Source organism: Alosa sapidissima, chromosome 13, assembly GCF_018492685.1.
Source record: "Alosa sapidissima isolate fAloSap1 chromosome 13, fAloSap1.pri, whole genome shotgun sequence".
In the NCBI taxonomy this organism is placed as follows: domain Eukaryota; kingdom Metazoa; phylum Chordata; class Actinopteri; order Clupeiformes; family Clupeidae; genus Alosa; species Alosa sapidissima.
Window position 1 is genome coordinate 5,199,056 of NC_055969.1, and position 20,327 is coordinate 5,219,382.

The following is a 20,327-nucleotide window of genomic DNA, read 5'->3' on the forward strand; positions in this document are numbered from 1 at the left end:
GGGTGCAGCCCATAGCTTAGTGAAGCCTGGGCTACTGCCACAATGAGCTGCTAACCCATTGTAGCCCCGGCGGGGTCTATTCCCTCCTGTCAGCCGTCTTTCCGTGCTGTCACAAGGTCTTTCCCTAGTTGCCAGCTGCCCTATTCACAGCAGTCACTAGCCTATGCTAGCTTCAGCATTACATTAATACACAGGATTAGATGTTAAAATCCCTTGTGCCAAAATCCAAGGTAAAAAACACATTCAGAAGCCCCTGCTCAAGTTTAACTTTAAAAAGCACACTACCCACAAATCCGCCAACAAATGGTCACAAGCACAATACAAATGGCCCATCCAACAGCAGTAGCCTATATAGTATGCGGCATGTCATTGGGGTTATCAAGTGGGCACCCTCATTCACCGATGTTTCGTTAAGTTAGGCCCACGACACCTCATGAAGGCTTAACAGTGAAACCAGCGTCCTGGAGACACTCCCCTCCATGCTGCCACCATATTACCACATTGAAATATCCAATACCCAAAAAACTCTTAACCAGCCCAGGCATGGTCAAGGTTGGCCAGGTTGGTCCGTCCCGTTGATGTGGACTGAACCATAACCATAAAAAACCTTGGCCAACCAACCATCACCCTAGGCACAGCCCATCACAAACACAAAACGAATTAGCCAGTTAGCTTGGCCCGTTAGCTTAGGCCCCATCCCAAACACAAAACAAATTAGCCAGTTAGCTTACGCCCCATGCTGCCACCATATTACCACAACAAACATCCAAATACCCTTACCCAAATACCCTTAACCAACCTAGGCATGGTCTACGTTGGCTAGGTTGGTCTGTCCCGTTGATGTGGACTAAACCATAACCATAAAAAACCTTGGCCAACCAACCATCAACCTAGGCACAGCCCATCACAAACACAAAACTAATTAGCCAGTTAGCTTAGCCCGTTAGCTTAGGCCCCATCCCAAACACAAAACAAATTAGCCAGTTAGCTTACGCCCCATGCTGCCAAAAACCTGTTTCGTTAAGTTAAAGGTTAAACAGTTAGCTTACCTTAGCTTGCGCCTCAGGAAGGGTAACTTCTCCTTACCCGCAACCAAGTCAAATGAGCCAGTTAGCTTACCTTAGCTTGCGCCCCAGGAAGGGTAACTTCTCCTTACCCACAACCATTCGCTTGCCCGTTCTGCTGCTAAAGACATGTTACTAACCACCTGCCTTAGACTTCGACCACAAATGCCCAATTCAGACAGCAAGCCAATAGCAGATCTGGCCACAAACCCACGTGCACCGATTTCAATAGGCCTTAATCGTGCACTCCAACCTCGCTTAGTTGCCTCCTCTGCTATCTCAGTGTATTTAGCTCTCTTCAGCTCATTGGCCACAATAATGACTGGAGCCAGTGCCCTAAATAGCCACCCTGTTTTGAAAATAATATTGAAGATATTCAATATTATTGAAGATAGTATTGAAGATAACGCACAGAACGGTCAGCCTGAGCGGACAATTACGTCCCCAACTCATCTAAAATGTGGTGTCTTTACTTTGAGTTGTACACCGCAGATGGCAAAGTAACGGTTAAAGAGAATGTTGTCTGCGGACTCAGCAAAAAACAGTTTACTTACGCATCCACGACATCCAATCTTCGCGCTCACCTGTGGAGTTACCATCCAAATGAGGCAGCGGTGTCAGAGGCACAGTAGACGGCCAGAGCATCGCCAGGCGTCCAACATCGTATGATTGCATACTTTCCGTAAATCCTAAATTATGTCCAGGGTCTGCTATTTACTTGGGCTGCAAAGCACAGGCACTATTTATTTGAGGTAGGCTTATTCGAGGCAGACCTTTATTTCTTACATTGTACGTTATTGTGAGACATGCGTTTTGTTTGGAGCGGCATTCCAGGCTATCAAACGCAGACGATTTACGGTTTTGGTATGGGATTTAATTTACTTTTTGACTTTTATTATATATAGTTAAATGTTGAGACTGATGGGAATTTAAATCTAGAGGGTATTTGATGATCACTGTAAAGTTTCGTGTAGTTGAAAAAGTGTTGGAATTTCCAGCTGGTTATTGCGAGACAAGGCCTTTCCTTCATTCATTGAACGTGCGCTGTGCTCTAATGGAAACCTTATTGCATAGCGAAGTAGCCTAAATTGATTTTTTTAAATTATGCATGGTTTACTTTTTATTAAATTCGTAGGCTGGAATGCCTCGCGGCAATAATTGTGTTTAAATGTAGTAGCCTAGTGCTTCAGCCTCTGGCAAGCTCCAAAGGGGGCGGCTATAGGTTGAGAGCAGGGGGTCAGGATTTGAAGGGTTAGCGTCAGCCAGTTAGCATGGCATTTGGCCGCTGACATTTTTGAAAACATGGCGTTACATGGTTGCAACTTCCTGCACCAGTTTTTACATGCTGATTGGTAGATGACAGCTCATGCACGAGTTTAGTGTTGGGCACGAGCGTCCTCGCGCGTCCACGTTGGTTTGCATTTCTGTAAGACGACAAATAAACAACTAACTACTTGGATTAAGCTACTGATACTTGTCTTAATGCCTACATGGTTAGCCTGTATTATACCGGACTTTGTGGTAAATAAAAGAAAAAGTAAATGTTGTCATATCAGGATATTATTTGCCTTATGTGTGGGTTGACAAGGTAACTGATTATGACCATACATTTTAGCAGATACATAGCAATGACCTATATCCAATTAGGCCTATTAGCCTACTCATTGCGTTGTGTATGAAAACTATTTTAAAACGTAGACTGTATTCATACCTGTAGTCCTTAACGCAACGTCTGGATCATGTAACCTATCTCCTCAAGTGATTAAAAACGAAACAAATGTCAATGACTTATTTAGTTTGCTTTCTTGCAACATTGACATGATTAGGCTATGCATTTGATTTAAATGACCAGGCTGCCAGTCGAGGCAAAAGCCAAATATCCAACAACAGTTGCAGACTCTTTGCCTGCTAGAACCACAATACCCGAGGGATGTGCACTTATCGGTAAGTCCAACTTGCGTTGGCTTCATTTTGTCTGCCTGCAAATGTAGCCTAGGTTTAACCGGGTTTAACAAGCTGCAAATGCACACTGGGTGCAGCAAATATTTCAGCTATCCACAAGTTTCTTACATCTCATATGTCTACTTAATTTTAGTAATTTTCGTTGCTAATTTGCGCTTATAACGAGGTGAAGCGCGTTCCCGAACAACTTCTTTTCCTCTGAGGGAATGTCCAATCTTCATCAACGACATACCGTTGTACCTTACGTTGTCTCCGTCTGTAACGTGGAATCTAATAGGCTAATTCTAGCTGGTGCCGGAAACGAACACCCATGAAACGCCATTTTTGTAAAGATGGCTGCGGTCAATTTCAAACTTTTTTGGCTGAAGTAGCTAGCCTAGCATGGTCCATTGAAATGAATGGGGGCGGGACTTAGTCACTCTCTCCAGTTATATATAATACCTCCATGGTTGAGAGCTGTTGGAGACCCATGGTGCAACGAGACAAAGTCTTTATGCCGCTGTTGTGTAATTTATTGTCTTTAATCATGTTTAGGCTATGTTTGTTCGGGACAAACAACAACGAAAGAAGATCAATAGAATTTTCTTTATTTGTCATATGATGGATAAACAACCATAATATGCACGTCTTCTTATAGGCTCCTCAAGAAATACGCACTGAATAATGTTTGGTTGTAGCCGCCGGATAGGTACCCGCCCACCAACATGTACGCGCATGAGAGCTCGTGCCCAACACGGATTTTCGTACATGGAGCTGGTTCCAAATGCTCCATGCAGCGCCATATTTGAAAATTGCTTATGCTAACATCCCGAAGCTAATCTGCACGCTCTTGACCCCCTGGTCTGACAAGCTTTTCGAGTTTTGCCATGTTAACCTATGGAGACTGAAGGCCTGTGGGTCACAAAGGGCACTTATTTGGATGTGTGGTGCCCTAACCCACGTAAGGACACAGTGAACTAACATGTTACACTATAGAAACATGATATAATTGGGAACACATATTGTTCTAACTATAAAAAATGGCATATTGCATGATATTTCCGTAACTGCGAGATACACGCTTCACGATAACGGCAAGAAGTTGTTAACAGACGCTCACCAAGATGTATAGCCCATCAGCAATCTATTTAAAATGACACCTATTTGAAGTACCATTCATTATATGTTGTCAAATATTGAAGTTGTGGGAAGTACATAGCTTAAATGGTAGGCCTATGTTTCTTTCGTCCCCCATGCCTGTTCCATTCCTTCTGTCCAGGAGAGTCGAATGAAACAAAACGCACATTCGACTTCTGCTTAAATAACTTATGAACGGTTTTGTTCAGAGATGAAATTCCAACTGTATTTGACAGAGGACAGATGTAGGTTGCTAGTGACAAAATATTAGCTTTCAGTGGTACGATGTCTTTGTAAATGGGTCATTCTACGAAAACGTGCCATTTTGCGTTCAAAAAATCTAATTTTCAAAGTAGGCTACTGTCTTTAAAATCTTGAAGCACCTATTTGGATGAAGTAGATTCTTACCTCTCAAAAAAACATGTGGTGCCATCTCAGGCTATCTTATTTATTTATTTATTTACTTTAACAAATAGTCAATGGAGGTACGTGTGCTATGTCAACCCTGTTACCAAAAAAACCATATATTATTATAAAATAATAAGAGTGCTCTTGTAACTATTCGTGAATATTATACAAATAATTATGTGTCACATATATAATTCGGGTGTTGAACACATTAATTATTCGATTTTAGGATTGACAGTAACAGGGTTGATGAAATATTGTTATTGGCAGCCATTACTAGCCATGTGGTGGACACCATGACACCACATGGTGTGCATTCAAGAGAGGTTAAAATGCTGTTAAATATTTACATTTAAATTTTCAATCAAATAATTTTTTAATGCATGATTTTGTGGTAACAGGGTTGACAAAACGAGCTTGTCCCCTTCTGTCAGACAGAGCAAAACCGTAATAAAAGTCATTAAAAGAGAACAACACTTTTCTGGTCTTTTCACCATTAACTTCCTGGAAGGCAGGGGATATCACTTCCTGAAAATGATGTAACTTTTGGAACAATTCATTTTCTCCAAAGGGGGTTTTATCCAAAAGTAACAGGGTTGACGACAACATGGGGACACATGTAAAATGTTTTCATAATTTTAAAAACATTCCAAATAAAATTGTTTAATGACCCATGAACAAACTCTTGAGGCTTTTTGTACATGTATTTATTTTTGTGATAATTTGACTTTTTTTTTATCCTAAACAGCCAGTGATACTAGACAAGTCATACCGAGGGACAAGCCATTTTTACAGTTTTTTGCAATATTCCTAATACGAAAAGTGCTTAAAATCTTTTTCCAAAGAATTCTTAAAAAGTAAATAATTTATTTTTACCATTATTATATTTCCTAAAATATAAAATAATTATGAAAAAAATATTGTTAATTCAGCTTTGCAAGACACTTTTGTTTGAGGGACATAAAATGGCACGTTTTCTTAGAATGACCCAAATTACATTTCATTGAAAAGTCCCGGTTCTCCCCCTGTGTAATAGACGTGCAGGGTCCTAAAGCTTGTCAGGCATAGCAACAGTAACTAAGGAGGGCGGGACTTAGCGAAGGGTGAATTCCAAAGGGGACAGATAGGCAGAGGTGGAAAAAGTACTAAAATATTGCACTCAAGTAAAAGTACCAATACTTTGATGAAATATGATAGCCTGGGTGCCATTCCGAACTTAGTCCCGCCCACAACGTTTGAGGTCGGGAAGTTCGACTAGAATTGAGTATGACTACGTCAGGCTAGCATTTATAGTTTTCTACAAATGCAATCAATCAAATTGGCCTCCATCACTCAACCAACGCTAACGGTAACATTACCTAGGTCCTTATTGATATTATAAGATTAACGTACCTGCAGTAGAAACCAAGCATGTCCGATAAACATCCTCAGATTTATTTCGGCTTCAAGAAGAAATGGGAATTACATTTCATGTGAACAACGTCCTATCCTTATTAGACGTTCTCTGCGGTAAACTACAGTCCTTAGGAAGTCCTTTTTCCAACCTACTTTTAACTTCCAACAAAATTACGTCTCACTGCAACGATGCGCCATCTAGTGGACAAACGACTACTTATCGCCAATACTGGAAATGCAGCCATGCTGATGATGATGAATATTTATTTTGGCTTTCTTTTAATCCTACTGAATTTGTAATTATGTATCGGGCGTTCTAATACCGATAGTATGTGGGTGCCTGTGTGTGTGTGCATGTGTATATGTGTGCACCGCCATCTACAGGCCAATGAGTGTACAGTCACTAAATGTACACATAACCTAATTTTTTTTAGACCCCCCATGGATGAAATTCTACGAAACTTGGCATACCCCCAGAGAATGCCAGGTCAATCATACACATAAAATTTGGTGCAGTTCTGAACATCTTAAAGGAGACATATTATACCTCTTTGTAAACAAGTTAGAATAGGTCTATGGGCTATACAAAACATGTTCATAAAGTTTTTTGCACAAAATCAATCTCACATAAAGAGATCTCTGCAGCCTCTATTCTTACCAGCTTCAGTCCCTTTCAGAATGAGCCGTTTTAGGGCTCCGTCACATTTATGCAAACAAGCTATTGCTGGCCACGCCCCACCTGTCAGATGTTTACGCTGCTCGTTTTCTTCATGTGAAAACCTCTACCGCTCGGGTGAAAATTACTGATTACAGATGTGCACTCCAGCCCAACATGTTCGACCCAGAGTCGGACCCAGATCAAGATGAAGAGGAGCCACCTGCAGAAACACCTCCATGAATGCTGCAAGCAGTTGCTGAACGGTTTGTTAACTTTTTAAATCAATGTATTTATCCTCCATCTGTGCTACATGTCATATTAGGCTTGGCTATCAGCCTTTACCCTTTTCAGCCTGTTACGAAGTAAACGTAATGTAATTTTTCGTGACATAAAGCCAGTCTTTTTACAATATTTAACATTTGCTTGCATTTAAAAACTTCACTAGATTCACAGCACTTGATTACCTTTTATTATTATTATTTTTAATTATATAGGTGTGCGTGTGGAAATTGTGGGGCAATGCCAACTGAGGCAGAGTATATGCTGCCAGGAGATTCCACAGGTAACATTTCTAAGCTACAGAAAGGCCTGCAAATGTTACTGTGTTACTAACTTATTTCCAAATGAGCTAGCGAGTATGCTGCCATATTACTCACTCATTTACGAATAATGCTGGCGACTGTGCTAGCATAGCACTCACCTTACCATTATAGATCACATGACGTCTGCAGCAGCTGGAGGAGATCCCTCAATGCATAATTGATCATCCAGGTTTATACCCGGTGTGCCTGAATGTTTATTCTCTTCAGAACACACTGAACATCTACAGAGCTGACCATCGGGCCTTACGGCTCCGGGGAATAGAGCAGTATGTGTTATTTATTAGGCTACTTATTAGTTTTCCCCAGTGTTTATGAGAAGTGACAGGCTACCGTTTTTATCAGCAAATACAGATGTTAGTCTATGTTCATATGTTCAATGGCCTTACACACCAACACATGCCCCAATTGTTGTTTTATTTATTTTTATTTATGGCTACTGTCTGCAAATTCAGCAGGTATCAAACATACACACATAAGACATTACAAAATATATGTATTACACAAAACAGAAATAAAACAAATATGACAATTGCACTTTGCATTTTTGACAGAACTGACAGATTATCTAACCTGCTAACTAATGCAATGTTTTTTTTAGTCGTTACAGGTATCTTGCCTACAGGAGCTTTGTCAGTTGGTGTTGGGGTTTCCTTGGACGCAGAATAAGGGTCGTCAATCCGTCATGTGTGGTCCTGCGTGTTCGTCGGGAGTTTCCTGACAGCCAAGGACAATACGTGGGCTTCAAACTGCCTCCCCTGGATTGAAGCGAGAAACATAGATGGCGATCACCTCCTCCTTCTCTGGGTGCTCAAACTCTGAGGACAGGTCCGGAGGAATGCTTATTTTCAGGAGTTCCTCCCTGTATGCTTCTGGGTCCATAAAGACCTCGCCCATGATGAAGCCCATCAAGTGTTCCACATACCCTGTGCAATATTTCACAAACACTTCTGTAACTATGTACATAGTTTGTAAAGTATTTCATTGTACATTTATTTATTGTTTTGTTCATTGTAAAGCCACTATAGTGCAATAGCATACATAATGAACAGATCTTTTATTGTTGATAAATAAAAGATTATGTAACTTACGGAATGTTGTCTCAGTTTTGATGGGTTTCACCCTGCACTCTCCCTTCCTGTACTTTGGGAAATGCATCCTGTAGAGAGGGTCCCCAGAGGATGAGGTGGCCTGGTCTCGTGCAGCATTCTCATTGTAATGCAGAGCAGCCAGGTTGAGTCTTGCGCAGTAAAGAGAAAAACAAACATGGAAATAATGGCATGCACATAATATGTATCATTACCATCTGTGCAATCTAAGTTCCCGTTACCTGCAAAGCATCCCAAGGAAAGGAAACACCCCATTTTTTGGAGCAAATTGCAAGATCACACTGTGAAATGACTCTAATGATGAGGTCTGGTGGTGGGGGCTAAGCTTAGCAATGTCCTTGAGGACTCTTTTGGCACTCAGCACCTTCTCCAGCTGGTAGAACGCTGGAGTTCCTACAACAGACAAAAAACATTGTTGTTCTATCACAAAACCATGATATGCCAGTTGCAATGGGCCAATATAACCAAATTAGTTGAATCCATATGACTGACTTCCAATACACTAGTTCTGATTGTCAACTATAAAGGACTTGTGCAATGTGTTTGAAGTGATTTCCTATACATAACAAAAGATACCAGCCATTTGTTCTTGTCGCGGGTTTTGCGAACTGGATGCAGACAGGCTGGGAAATTTGAGTCCTCGTGGGTGTGGACGTCCCGGACATGGTTGAGGATGGAGGTCCATTTTGCCACCCCCTCTGGTCCTTACGCAGATGTTGCCGCAGTCTGGTATATGTGATTTCTTATGGCCCGCATCCACTTCTTCAGCTTCTGGCAGTCTTTTATTTTGCTGATCTTCTCCAGCTGTTTTGAAATTCCTGAAATTCAAAAAACATTTTCACTTTTGATCCTCAACTCTTTCAGATCATAACTATAACATGCCACAGGTCTAATATCTAATTTTCAGATAGAAAGATTGAAGTAGTTGAAAGGCAGCTTTTTCTATAATTCTAGAAAGAAAATGCTATTTCGCAATTGTTCAGGCCAGTGTTGTCAAGTTTTGTCTTTTTTAGGAGGGGATGGACTATTGCATGTTTAAAATGACTTGGTTCTTGGCCAGAGCATGAGCATACAGAATACAGGGAGGATGGAGGGACCAACATTCATATATGTTAATTACAAATAATAATAATAATAATAAAACACCTTTTTCCATGTGCCAGACGTCATAGTACTGGTTGATGCCAGCTTCCCTCAGGAACTTTTGTATCTGCGGGTGTCGGTCTGTCACTATACAGTCAAGGGTCACCTTGCGCTCGTTCAACAATGCAAGGCTTCTCTTCAGGCCCTCCTTCTCCATGTGGTAGCTACCACCTACCTCGTTGCTCTATGAAAACAAATCAGATGCATGTGTCCATACGTAGCAGGTGCCACATGGGCAAATAAAAGCTTCTTACAGTATAATTCATTCCCACTCACCTGGACCAACTGAACATCAATCACAGTGTTGGTTTTCAGGTCCATCACGGTGTAGCTACCAAATTTCGCGGAGTGGCCTTTGAAAACATTTTATAAACTAATATAGTTTATATAGTAAAAAGTAACCTAAGGCACGTCATTACATAGTAATTGTTGTGCTTCACATATTCAAATACCTGGAGAGTCAGCCCTCATGTCGCCACCAATTATGGCATTTTCCCTACTAAGGCGGAGCAGCATGTCATCCTGAGAGGCCTTCCATTTGGTGACAATGGCAGGTTCAATATAGGTGCGCGCATGCCAACGAAAGGTGTCGTAAAGGAACACTTGTAGGTGCATAGCCCTAAAGACCTAATAGTAAACAGAGATTGGAAAAAAAGGGTTGTTGAAAACATTCATGTAATTGCACCTAAACCAGAACACATGAAAACTCACATGATGACATCTGAGTTACTCACGAAATATCAGAGTCAGCCGGATCAGATATCAGACTCTCTTTATTTACAACAGCAAACATTAGCCTAGACTAAGAGCTTTTACTGGCCACCTTCATTGTAGATAACATGACCATATCTAGCTCATCATCAGTAAGGACAAAACGACTACAAATTGTGACAAACCCTGCATCTTAAATGAAATAGAGCTATAGGGGAAATGTGCAAACACTGAATAACGTTATAAAGTGAGGCTACAAACGCCAACATTAGCTTATAGCAAGGGCTTTTAGCTGTCGGTGGCCTCCATTGTGAATAACATGACAATATTTAATGGAGATCTAGCTTCTAGACAACATTTTAACAATCATTACTTTCAGATATTATTGACTGGGATTGTCAAATATGACTCGATCGGCTGTGTGCTGCATTTGCAATTTGGAATGGAGGAAATGCTCACTCCAAGCAGATGCAGGGCTAAAGTTAGCCGTAATGTTTGCGTTAGCTTGTGCTAAATGACAAAACACGAACAGCCTAACGTTAGTTCATGCTTAACTGCGATAGAAACACAAAAGTCATTATTTGAAAGTACTTACATGTCTCTCCTCTTGTGACCTGCCACGGACAGTAGGTACAGATCCCTCTGTCAAACGAAGTTTGTTGGCTAATCCCGCAGTGTACTGTCCTAAATTTTCAAAGCAGTCTGCCTTGAAGTGGTTCGCACACACCACAAGATTTTTGCCGACTGTTGCTGGAACATGGCCATCAAAAATGAAGTGGAGCCACTCGGTTCTTCTGTCGTCTTTGGCTGGGAGAAAGTGCAAGGATTTGTGTTGTTCTGTGCAGCCAACAACACAACACTTCATGTGTGACTTGCTCTTGCTTGTAGTCATTGCGCTTGGTGTCTGCTCGTTAAACCAGCAAACTGATGGCGGATCTTCAACTAATTGGGTGGGTGGGGCTATATGGGGGTTGAGAGGTGAGGGGCGGCGCCAGGGTGGTTATATGCAAATTCCCTTATTTTGACGAGAGCCCTTCAAATGGCTCATAGAAGCCTATGATTCCTGACACCAAAATCGTTCAACTGACTCAACAGAAAACGGATGGATGGCTTTTTTTCACGCTTGGAGTGTTATTAGGAGCTGTAGAGACCCAAATGGAGGTACAAAAGGATGCAAAAAGTGAAATTTGCATAATATGTCCCCTTTAACTGAAGATAGGGGCGATTAAAGCAGAATAATATTGCATTTTCATTTTTTACCGGGGGGGGGGGGGGGGGGTGCCAATCACAAATGAGTGATTATGGGCTATAGTAGGGGGGATTACAGACACTCTTTATGATGTATCTCATCATTTGAGAAGGGGTGCCCAAAATTTCTGGTTCATTTAGGTCATTTTTTAAGGGAAAATCCAAGATGGCCACCTAAAACGACCCAAGGATAATAAAACATTATAGTTGGGCATCATGGTTTATTCTGCTACTTTATTATTTTACATTTGATATATATAGAGATGGTTAACAAATAATATGTGCAAGATAACCCATGAAAATAATCTTACATGCCTTTTATACAGCTTTAAAGGGGGGAAAACAGGCTTAAAATGGTCAGAATGACATGACTCCCCAAATTAATCCTCATCTGAGAAGTTCATTATTTATGTATGCATAACAAATATTTTTAAAAACTTTTGGAAGAATCACTTAATCATTTTCAAAAGACAGTTTATTGCTAAAATGTCCACATGATCAGAGATCAAGCCCTAAATAGGGGCACAACTCATTGACCAAATGTTATGCCAGTGTTAGCGTTAGCATTAGCCAATGTAGAACCACTAGCTGGGTTCCAATTATCAAGCTAAATCTAGGCAAACAAAGGCATCCCTAGGCTAATTGTGTCCCCATGATCGCCTGGGGTGCGTATTTGTGAATCTGTGGGGCTTCCTGGGGGGTATTGTACCGCCGTTATTTCGGGAATAACATTAGAAGCTACGAAATTTTTATTTGTACTACAGTAACGGTAGCCAGCTAGTATTTAGCTGTGCAGTATGTACATTGAGTAGTACTGAGAGTACTCAGAGAAGTATACACTACAATTCCAGCTGTTACTTGTCAACCAAAGGCCATCTTAGTGCCAAAAGTTAACCAAACCGAACTTAGCATGGGCAATAACAGAGGAGGAAAAGTGGGGTGAGGATGCAATCAAACTGATGCTTCACTTCAGCCAGAACTGTCTGACCCACCTGCTATAAACTCACTCCTTCCTCTCTTTCATGAAAAAGCTGCCAGCTTTGCTATGGTCAGACATGGTATGAATGTTGTAAAACAATTGACAGAGAACCTAAATTCCGGCCAGGTCCCAGTTATGGCATTTGACCAACCACTATATTTACAAAAATGGTTCAGTGGAGTGATCCAGAGATCCAGACTGTTATGGAGAGAGGTTTGTGATGCTTGGTGGGTTACACATAGAGATGGCTCTATGGAACACAATCGAATAACTTTTAGATGGAAGTAGTTGAACAACTGCACTATGTGATAATGGGGTGGCTACCTCTGGAACAGCAGACTCCTTCTAAAGGGTGGGCTGCATGGAAACCATTTCCAGAAGTAAAGGATGCCTTCATTGCTATGACAGCAAATCCTTTTCAACTGCTTAGCCAGGAATCAAACATGTTTGCATTGCTGGAGAAGTACTGTACACTTGTGTTCTTTACGATAAGAAAACGGATCTTGAAAAAGTCAATGATCTCAGGAAGGACTTGTTTTCTCAAATATGTCTCTCAATGAAAAATATTCCTCCTACACAGGCTGCACTGATACAGCATTCAAATAGAGCAGTGTACCAAGCTAGCATTATCAAATTTATACACACATATATCAAATTTCAAGCTTTTAGGAGGTTGTTTAGGTGGCCTCTGAATCAGCTGTCAATTATATGGGTGGCCATTTTGATTTCTTCAAAATCTCACTTCCTGTTTGAGATATGTTTGGTCATCCCTTCTATGATGTCTTAGGGTCACCCGAGGAATATATAAGATTTTAAGAGGTTGTTTAGGTAGTGTTTGAATCAGCTGCCAATTTTGTGGCGGGGAGTGCAGCATTTTTCAATTGTTTAAAAATTCACTTCCTGTTTGAGATTTTTTTAGGCATCCCTTCTATGATGTCTTAGGATGACCCAAGGAACATGTATACCAAATGTGAAGCTTTTAACAGGTTGTTTAGGTGGTCTTTGAATTAGCTGCTAATTTTGTGGCGGGGAGCGCAGCATTTTTTCAATTTCTTTAAAAACTCACTTCCTGTTTGAGATTTTTTTGGGCACCCCTTAGGATGTCTTAGGATCACCCAAGGAACATACATACCAAATTTCAAGCATTTAAGAGGTTGTTTAGGTAGTGTATGAATCAGCTGCCAATTTTGTGGTGGGGAGTGCAGCATTTTTCAATTTCTTTAAAAACTCACTTCCTGTTTGAGATTTTCTTGGGCACCCCTTCTATGATGTCTTAGGATCACCCAAGGAACATGTATAGCAAATGTAAAGCTTTTAAGAGGTTGTTTAGGTGGTCTTTGAATTAGCTGCCAATTTTGTGGCGGGGAGCATGCCATTTTTCAATTTCTTTAAAAACTCACTTCCTGTTTGAGATATTTTTGGGCACCCCTTCTAGGATGTCTTAGAATCACCCAATGAACATACATACCACATTTCAAGCTTTTTAGAGGTTGTTTAGGTAGTGTTTAAATCAGCTGCCAATTTTGTGCCGGGGAGTGCGGCATTTTTCAATTTCTTTAAAAACTCACTTCCTGTTTGAGATATTTTTGGGCACCCCTTCTAGGATGTCTTAGGATCATCCAAGGAACATGTATACCAAATTTCAAGCTTTTAGGAGGTTGTTAAGGTGGCTTTTGAATCAGCTGTCATTTGTATTGGCGGCCATTTTGAATTTCTTCAAAATCTCACTTCCTGTTTGAGATATTTTTGGGCACCCCTTCTAGGATGTCTTAGGATCACCCAAGGAACATACATACCAAATTTCAAGCATTTAAGAGGTTGTTTAGGTAGTGTATGAATCAGCTGCCAATTTTGTGGTGGGGAGTGCAGCATTTTTCAATTTCTTTAAAAACTCACTTCCTGTTTGAGATTTTCTTGGGCACCCCTTCTATGATGTCTTAGGATCACCCAAGGAACATGTATAGCAAATGTAAAGCTTTTAAGAGGTTGTTTAGGTGGTCTTTGAATTAGCTGCCAATTTTGTGGCGGGGAGCATGCCATTTTTCAATTTCTTTAAAAACTCACTTCCTGTTTGAGATATTTTTGGGCACCCCTTCTAGGATGTCTTAGAATCACCCAATGAACATACATACCACATTTCAAGCTTTTTAGAGGTTGTTTAGGTAGTGTTTAAATCAGCTGCCAATTTTGTGCCGGGGAGTGCGGCATTTTTCAATTTCTTTAAAAACTCACTTCCTGTTTGAGATATTTTTGGGCACCCCTTCTAGGATGTCTTAGGATCATCCAAGGAACATGTATACCAAATTTCAAGCTTTTAGGAGGTTGTTAAGGTGGCTTTTGAATCAGCTGTCATTTGTATTGGCGGCCATTTTGAATTTCTTCAAAATCTCACTTCCTGTTTGAGATATTTTTGGGCACCCCTTCTAGGATGTCTTAGGATCATCCAAGGAACATGTATACCAAATTTCAAGCTTTTAGGAGGTTGTGAAGGTGGCTTTTGAATCAGCTGTCATTTGTATTGGCAGCCATTTTGAATTTCTTCAAAATCTCACTTCCTGTTTGAGATATTTTTGGGCACCCCTTCTAGGATGTCTTAGGATCACCCAAGGAACATATCTACCAAATTTCATGCTTCTATCCACCGCATAACGATTTTTCACATAATCTCCCCTACTACTAGGTTGATGTGGGCCCTTGAGACCAACATACCATAAAAGATTCTTCATCCTCAGTGCCACGGTTCAGGTAGTTATTTAGGAAAAACTGCTTTTTTTGCGGTTCGGGGGGCCCAGCACAGGAGGGGAGTGGCCCCCCGGAAATTTTTCCGTAAAAGTCTAGTGGGGCTACATACCCACCAAATTTTATGTGCCCCGGTGGTTCGGTGTCCCGGGTATCGTTGACCAAAAATTCAGGAAGTAGATGACGGGGGGAAAAAAAAAAACGTTGACAATCCCTATATGACCGCTTCGCTAGCGGCGGTCATAATAAACTCCTGGTGTACTTACAAACTTTTCAATGCCTCGTTTTATGAGTAAAGAACATACTGTAGAAGTTTCGTACCATTCAGGGCATTATTAGTGGGGTAATTTACGAGATAAAAGTTGGTTCCATTACACCTGCAGAAACTCATTAGTTTCTGACAGGGCTACTCGACCAGGGTTCGACCGAGGGAAAACAGGTTCTGGGAGGGTGTTTGGCTCGGGGTCATGGTGCAAAGGACCCTAGGGTGAAATTACTCCGAACCATCGCTTTAAGGGGCATGTCAACCCATCCCATAACCATTCATTTGATATATTTAGCGCCACCTAGTTACAAAGGAAAAAGCAAAAATTAGGTGTTGTAATCGCAGGTATCTCTGGTTGACATGGTCAAAACTGCACAAAATTGGAGGTGTACGATCATTATGACACACAGTTTTCTGTGAATAAGTCCCTTTAGGACTAAGCAAGACCCCTCTGCTGGCGCGTCAAGGTCCTGTTCGCTCTGTTGGGACTTATTTTCCGATAATGACCGGCGTTACACATTATCCCTTACATATGGTTCATACTGAATATCCGTATTTATTCTGTTATTCATGTAATATATTCTGTTAATACTGCATATATCTATATTATTCTTACTACTATAATATTACTGCTACTACATTGCACATTGCATCTGTACATGTTGTTTATACATTGTTCATATTACATAGCCATATTTATTCTGCTCTTATATGGTAACTGCTAATACACTGTATATATTTATAGTTAATTTATATTACTCTAAAACACCTTCTGTAAACCAACTGTATACTGTCTACACTGCACTATATTTTTTGTTCTGTCTATGCACCACCTGTCTATTTAAGCAATAAGCCCCGAGAGGACGTAGGTTACACTGATTCTACAACAGCTAAGGGGTGTTGCTAGGCACGACGCGCTAGCAGAGTGCCTAAAACCCCCCTTAGCTGTTGTAGAATCAGTGTAACCTACGGACTCGAGTGGCTTATTGCATTTCTAAAACTTACTATAAATACCTGGCAAAGTTTCATAAAGTAAAGGCAAAGCAGCGGGAAATGTAACGATTTATTCATAGATAATCATTCTTCCGCCAAGAAATATATTTCCTCTATCTGAATGGTTGCCAAGCAACGTCGAGACGCAGCTATTTTAACTTTTGTATCAATTTATGGTAACGCAGTAATATAGAACGGAATGCGGTCAAGGTGTATGTTTGTGCTGGATTTTACAACGGCATTGAACGTGATTCAGCCAATCACATTCAAGGACCGGAACTATCAGTTTTAGAAACTTTGTATATCACACTGACAATAAAGTTGAATCTATGACAATAAAGTTGAACCTAATCTAATCTGATCTACTCAATCCCCTACTCTTGCAACTTTTGTGTATTTAAATGAGCGTGTGCATGTGTGTGTTTGCTTCTGTGTATACGTGTGCTTATCTGTATGTGTGTGTGTGTGTTCGCTTGTGAGTATGTCTGTGTGTTGGGGCGGGGGGTAGGTAATAGTGTGTGTGTGTATGTTTATGTGCCTGTGTGTGTGTGTGTGTGTGTATGCCTGTGAGTGTGTGTTTGTGTGTGTGTGTGTGTAAAGTGGCTTATATATGTGTTGATAAAAGGACTATCTGTGGGCTGAATGGGGTGTCATTGATGTATATGGATGGACTAATTGGTTATGGACGTTTATGATGTGGACTCTTGTTTGATTATACCCTAATTGGACTGCATACGGGGTTGTCTGTTCAGGTGATCTCTCTCTGTTTCAATGGCTAATGGTGGACTGGCCGTCTCCGAAATTGATGCTTGCGGATAGGCTGTATCTCCCTTTAAATACAGGCCTGCAAAGAGAGAACGGGGGGAAGAACCGACGCAAGAACGCACCTAGGGCCGGGCGATCGGTAGACGCGGAAGTGGCTATGAGGACCGAAGATCACTGATACTACGCCCGCTAAGTATTTTTTGAAAGGAACGTTGATTGTTCCCTTACCTGTGCTTTGAGTTGAACTGTCTTAGTGCTGTCTCGCGGTGTCCTGATTCCTGGTGTTGCTACCCTTGCAGCGGTGCTGAGGCGACAACGGAGTATTCCCCCCGACGAGGGGATCAGCTGATCGGATTAGACGTCGGGTGGCTCGGAGTCAACGTTCTCAAACTTCGTTGCTAAGGGAAGTCCTCCTTGTAGTATTAAGCCAGGGTGACCATTAGCCCATCACCCCATAGAGTGTTTATCGTTGTGCCTTGTGAGAGCTGCCTTCTGAGACACTTTGTTTGTTTGTTTCCGGAAGTGGGGAATCCCCGCGGAACGGCTCGCGTTGATGACATCACAACCACGAAGGGTATCCCGGAATCTTCCTGCAACTTGAGCCCTGGGGGCGTGGCCTCGGCCGACTGGACTCGGACTACGTTATAGGGACTGTGTGAGTGGTTCAACCTATGGAACTTGTGTTTTCCAGAAATACTTTTGTACTGGTCGGAGGGAGGCCTGCCCGACCAGTACTGTCTTTTCCCTCCACTTAAAGACTGTCGGAAGGGGAGTGGCGCCACCAGGGGTGGACAGCATATTACATCCCCTGCCATTGTCTGCTGCTCTCGCCTTACTGTGTGGCGGGTGACTTTTTCTGAGTGCATTTTGTGCCCTGGTGTGTTTGCCCATTGTGAGACATTTTGTAGTGAGATTTTGGTGTGTTATCTTGCGATGTGTGTGCTGCTATGGTAACAGGTTTCTTGGTGTGTGGGTATACATATGAAGCTGGTTAAACTCATGAGCTGTCAGTCAGTGTGCTAGCGTGCTGTGCGTGCTCCTGCCCTCTAGTGGTGGTCTAGATCTCACTTCCCCCTATGCCGAACAGTGTTTTATGCTGCTTGTACTAATAAATATTGTTGTTATACTACTACTACTGCCTCTGTGTTGTCTGTGGCTCGGGAGGATTTGGTTATTGTGAAACCTAGCAAGTGCAATTGTGACATGTGTGTGTGTGTGTGTGGGGGGGGGGGGGGGGGGGGGGTAGGTAGGTAATGGTGTGTGTGTGTGTGTGTGTGTGTATGTACCTGTGTGGAAATTTGGCTATGGTGGTAAGCAAAATGGCTGTCATGGCTGCTGGGAAGCATGTAGAATATTGTAAATGGTATCATTGTAATCCTTGACAATGAAAACATATGGGTAGACACCATCCTTTTTGTGCTATCATGTTTTATTCATGACATGAGGGTATTTTGTGATGGCTAACATACTTTTTTGAAAGAGCAATACCCACTGGGTAATTGTGCCAATTTTGGTGCTTGTATCCACATGTGAACGATTTCCCTATAAAATGCTACTTATCTGTTCCACTAATACTGACTTTGTAAATATCTAATTTAATAAATATACTTTCATTTAAAAAGTCTCCCCTTCATGTGCTCACTCCGAGCCAAGTGTTTACGACATTTATGTGTGTGTGTGTGTGTTTGTGTGTGTGTGAAAATACGGCCCTTGCGGTCCATACCCACACGCAAGATGAGCGTGTGATGATGGGGTGAAGACACAGCAGGCAAACGTGGATTTCGGTGGAGAGTGCAGATTTATTTACAGTGTGAAAACAGTGCAAACAAATAACAAACAAAAAGACTTGACAAAAAGAAACAAAAATCAACCGACAGGTTATTAAAAACAATAGTACAATACACAGTGTACAACCTCTCAAGTTGGCACTCTCCAGACTCCTGACCACACAAGCCTTCTCTCTTTAGCCCTCTCTCCTTTAGACTCTCTCCCTCTCACTGAGCAAAAAGCCCAGGCTTTAAATAAAGCCAACCAATTAACTAAGGGCCATTCCATTATGACTGGGGGGCATGGACAATACATACATAGATAATACATACATCAACAATTGTAGACAGACATTGGAACATAAAATGTAACAGACAGGTCCCTACTAATTACATAACATATAGTTCTAATTAAGTAATAACACAATAATAACACAATAATAAGAGTGCGGGACCAGGAAGTTAATGTGTGCGTGAGGGTGTTTCAGTGTTTGTGTATGCAGGAGAAATATTCAGTGTATGTTTCGGGAAGGGTCAGGCAATTTGAGGAAAAGGAGGGACTCCCTTTTCACAGTGTGTAGGTGTGTTTATGTGCATGCGTGTATGTGAGTGTGTGTGTGTGTGTCCCGGTACATTTCAACTTCTTTCGGCAACACTTTGCTCAACACCATCATCTGCAGGCCGATTTGTGTACAGTTACTGAATGTACACATACGTTCATTTATTGTATGGCCCCCGTGAACGGAATTCCATGAAACTTTAGAGGGTGTCAGTGATCCTACAGGTCAAATTTTGTGCCGTTCTGAACACGTCAGCCAAAGATACCTGCGATTACAGAGCCTCAGGTTTTGCCATTTCATTTTTTAAAAATCCGGAAGAATTATTTTTTTCGTATGTTGGTCTTAAAGTGTAACTCCGGCAAAAATAGACCCCAGGGTCTTTTTCTGCATTAAAACACATCAAATAAGCCATGGAGACAGTATTTTTCGTTGATCAACCACTACAGAGCTTGCCCAGGTATACGTTATACTGTCACAAACAGTGGATTAGCTAAGGGTGGTGAGCCAAACGCTTCCCAAATAGCATTTTTTAACCCGTAATATTGTTCAAAACAGCACCAAACCTCGTCAGTAGCTTACTCAGGCTCCCTACACATAAAACGAAGCACCAACAACGTAGTTAACGAACCCGGAGTTTATTACAGAAGACTGTTAAGAACACTTACCAACTGTCCAACCAGCGTAGATGGAGGAGAAATCAAAAATAATAAATAAAAAGTTCTATGGAGATGTGCAAAAGTTGGAGAAAGTCAGATATGTGTGTGTGTGTGTGTGTGTGTTTTGACGTGTGATGAAATAAGAAAATAAATAAAAGGTCTGTACCATAGGGAGAGGGATGTAAAAGTGC

The 20,327-nt window shown here is 41.4% G+C and overlaps 2 protein-coding genes and 1 long non-coding RNA gene across 3 annotated transcripts in view; 1 reads left to right on the forward strand and 2 right to left on the reverse strand.

Annotated features, from left to right (window-relative positions):
* LOC121680692 (high mobility group nucleosome-binding domain-containing protein 5-like) overlaps positions 1-20,327 on the reverse strand; it is a 692,414-nt gene that overhangs the window by 519,211 nt on the left and 152,876 nt on the right. The gene's annotated exons all lie outside the window — the stretch shown is intronic.
* LOC121680735 lies at positions 6,479-7,896 on the forward strand. Its single transcript, XR_006021797.1, has 3 exons — positions 6,479-6,866; positions 7,317-7,471; positions 7,804-7,896. It is a non-coding gene; the product is annotated as an uncharacterized LOC121680735 (long non-coding RNA).
* LOC121680718 lies at positions 8,316-11,191 on the reverse strand. The gene is made up of 7 exons (XM_042060261.1): positions 10,761-11,191; positions 9,907-10,081; positions 9,731-9,807; positions 9,458-9,638; positions 8,883-9,129; positions 8,533-8,706; positions 8,316-8,442 (listed from the first exon to the last, which is right to left on the reverse strand). The coding sequence occupies exons 1-5, from the start codon at positions 11,055-11,057 to the stop codon at positions 9,017-9,019; spliced, it is 843 nt and encodes a 280-aa protein (XP_041916195.1). The 5' UTR covers positions 11,058-11,191; the 3' UTR covers positions 8,316-8,442; positions 8,533-8,706; positions 8,883-9,016.

What these genes read in the sequence shown, in the direction of transcription:
- LOC121680718 (XM_042060261.1), bottom strand. Translation starts at nt 11,057, where the DNA reads ATGACTACAAGCAAGAGCAAGTCACACATGAAGTGTTGTGTTGTTGGC. An exon ending in GGTCACAAGAGGAGAGACAT is followed by an intron (nt 10,082 to 10,760) that starts GTAAGTACTTTC and finishes GTTTACTATTAG; the next exon opens with GTCTTTAGGGCTATGCACCT. An exon ending in CATGAGGGCTGACTCTCCAG is followed by an intron (nt 9,808 to 9,906) that starts GTATTTGAATAT and finishes ATGTTTTCAAAG; the next exon opens with GCCACTCCGCGAAATTTGGT.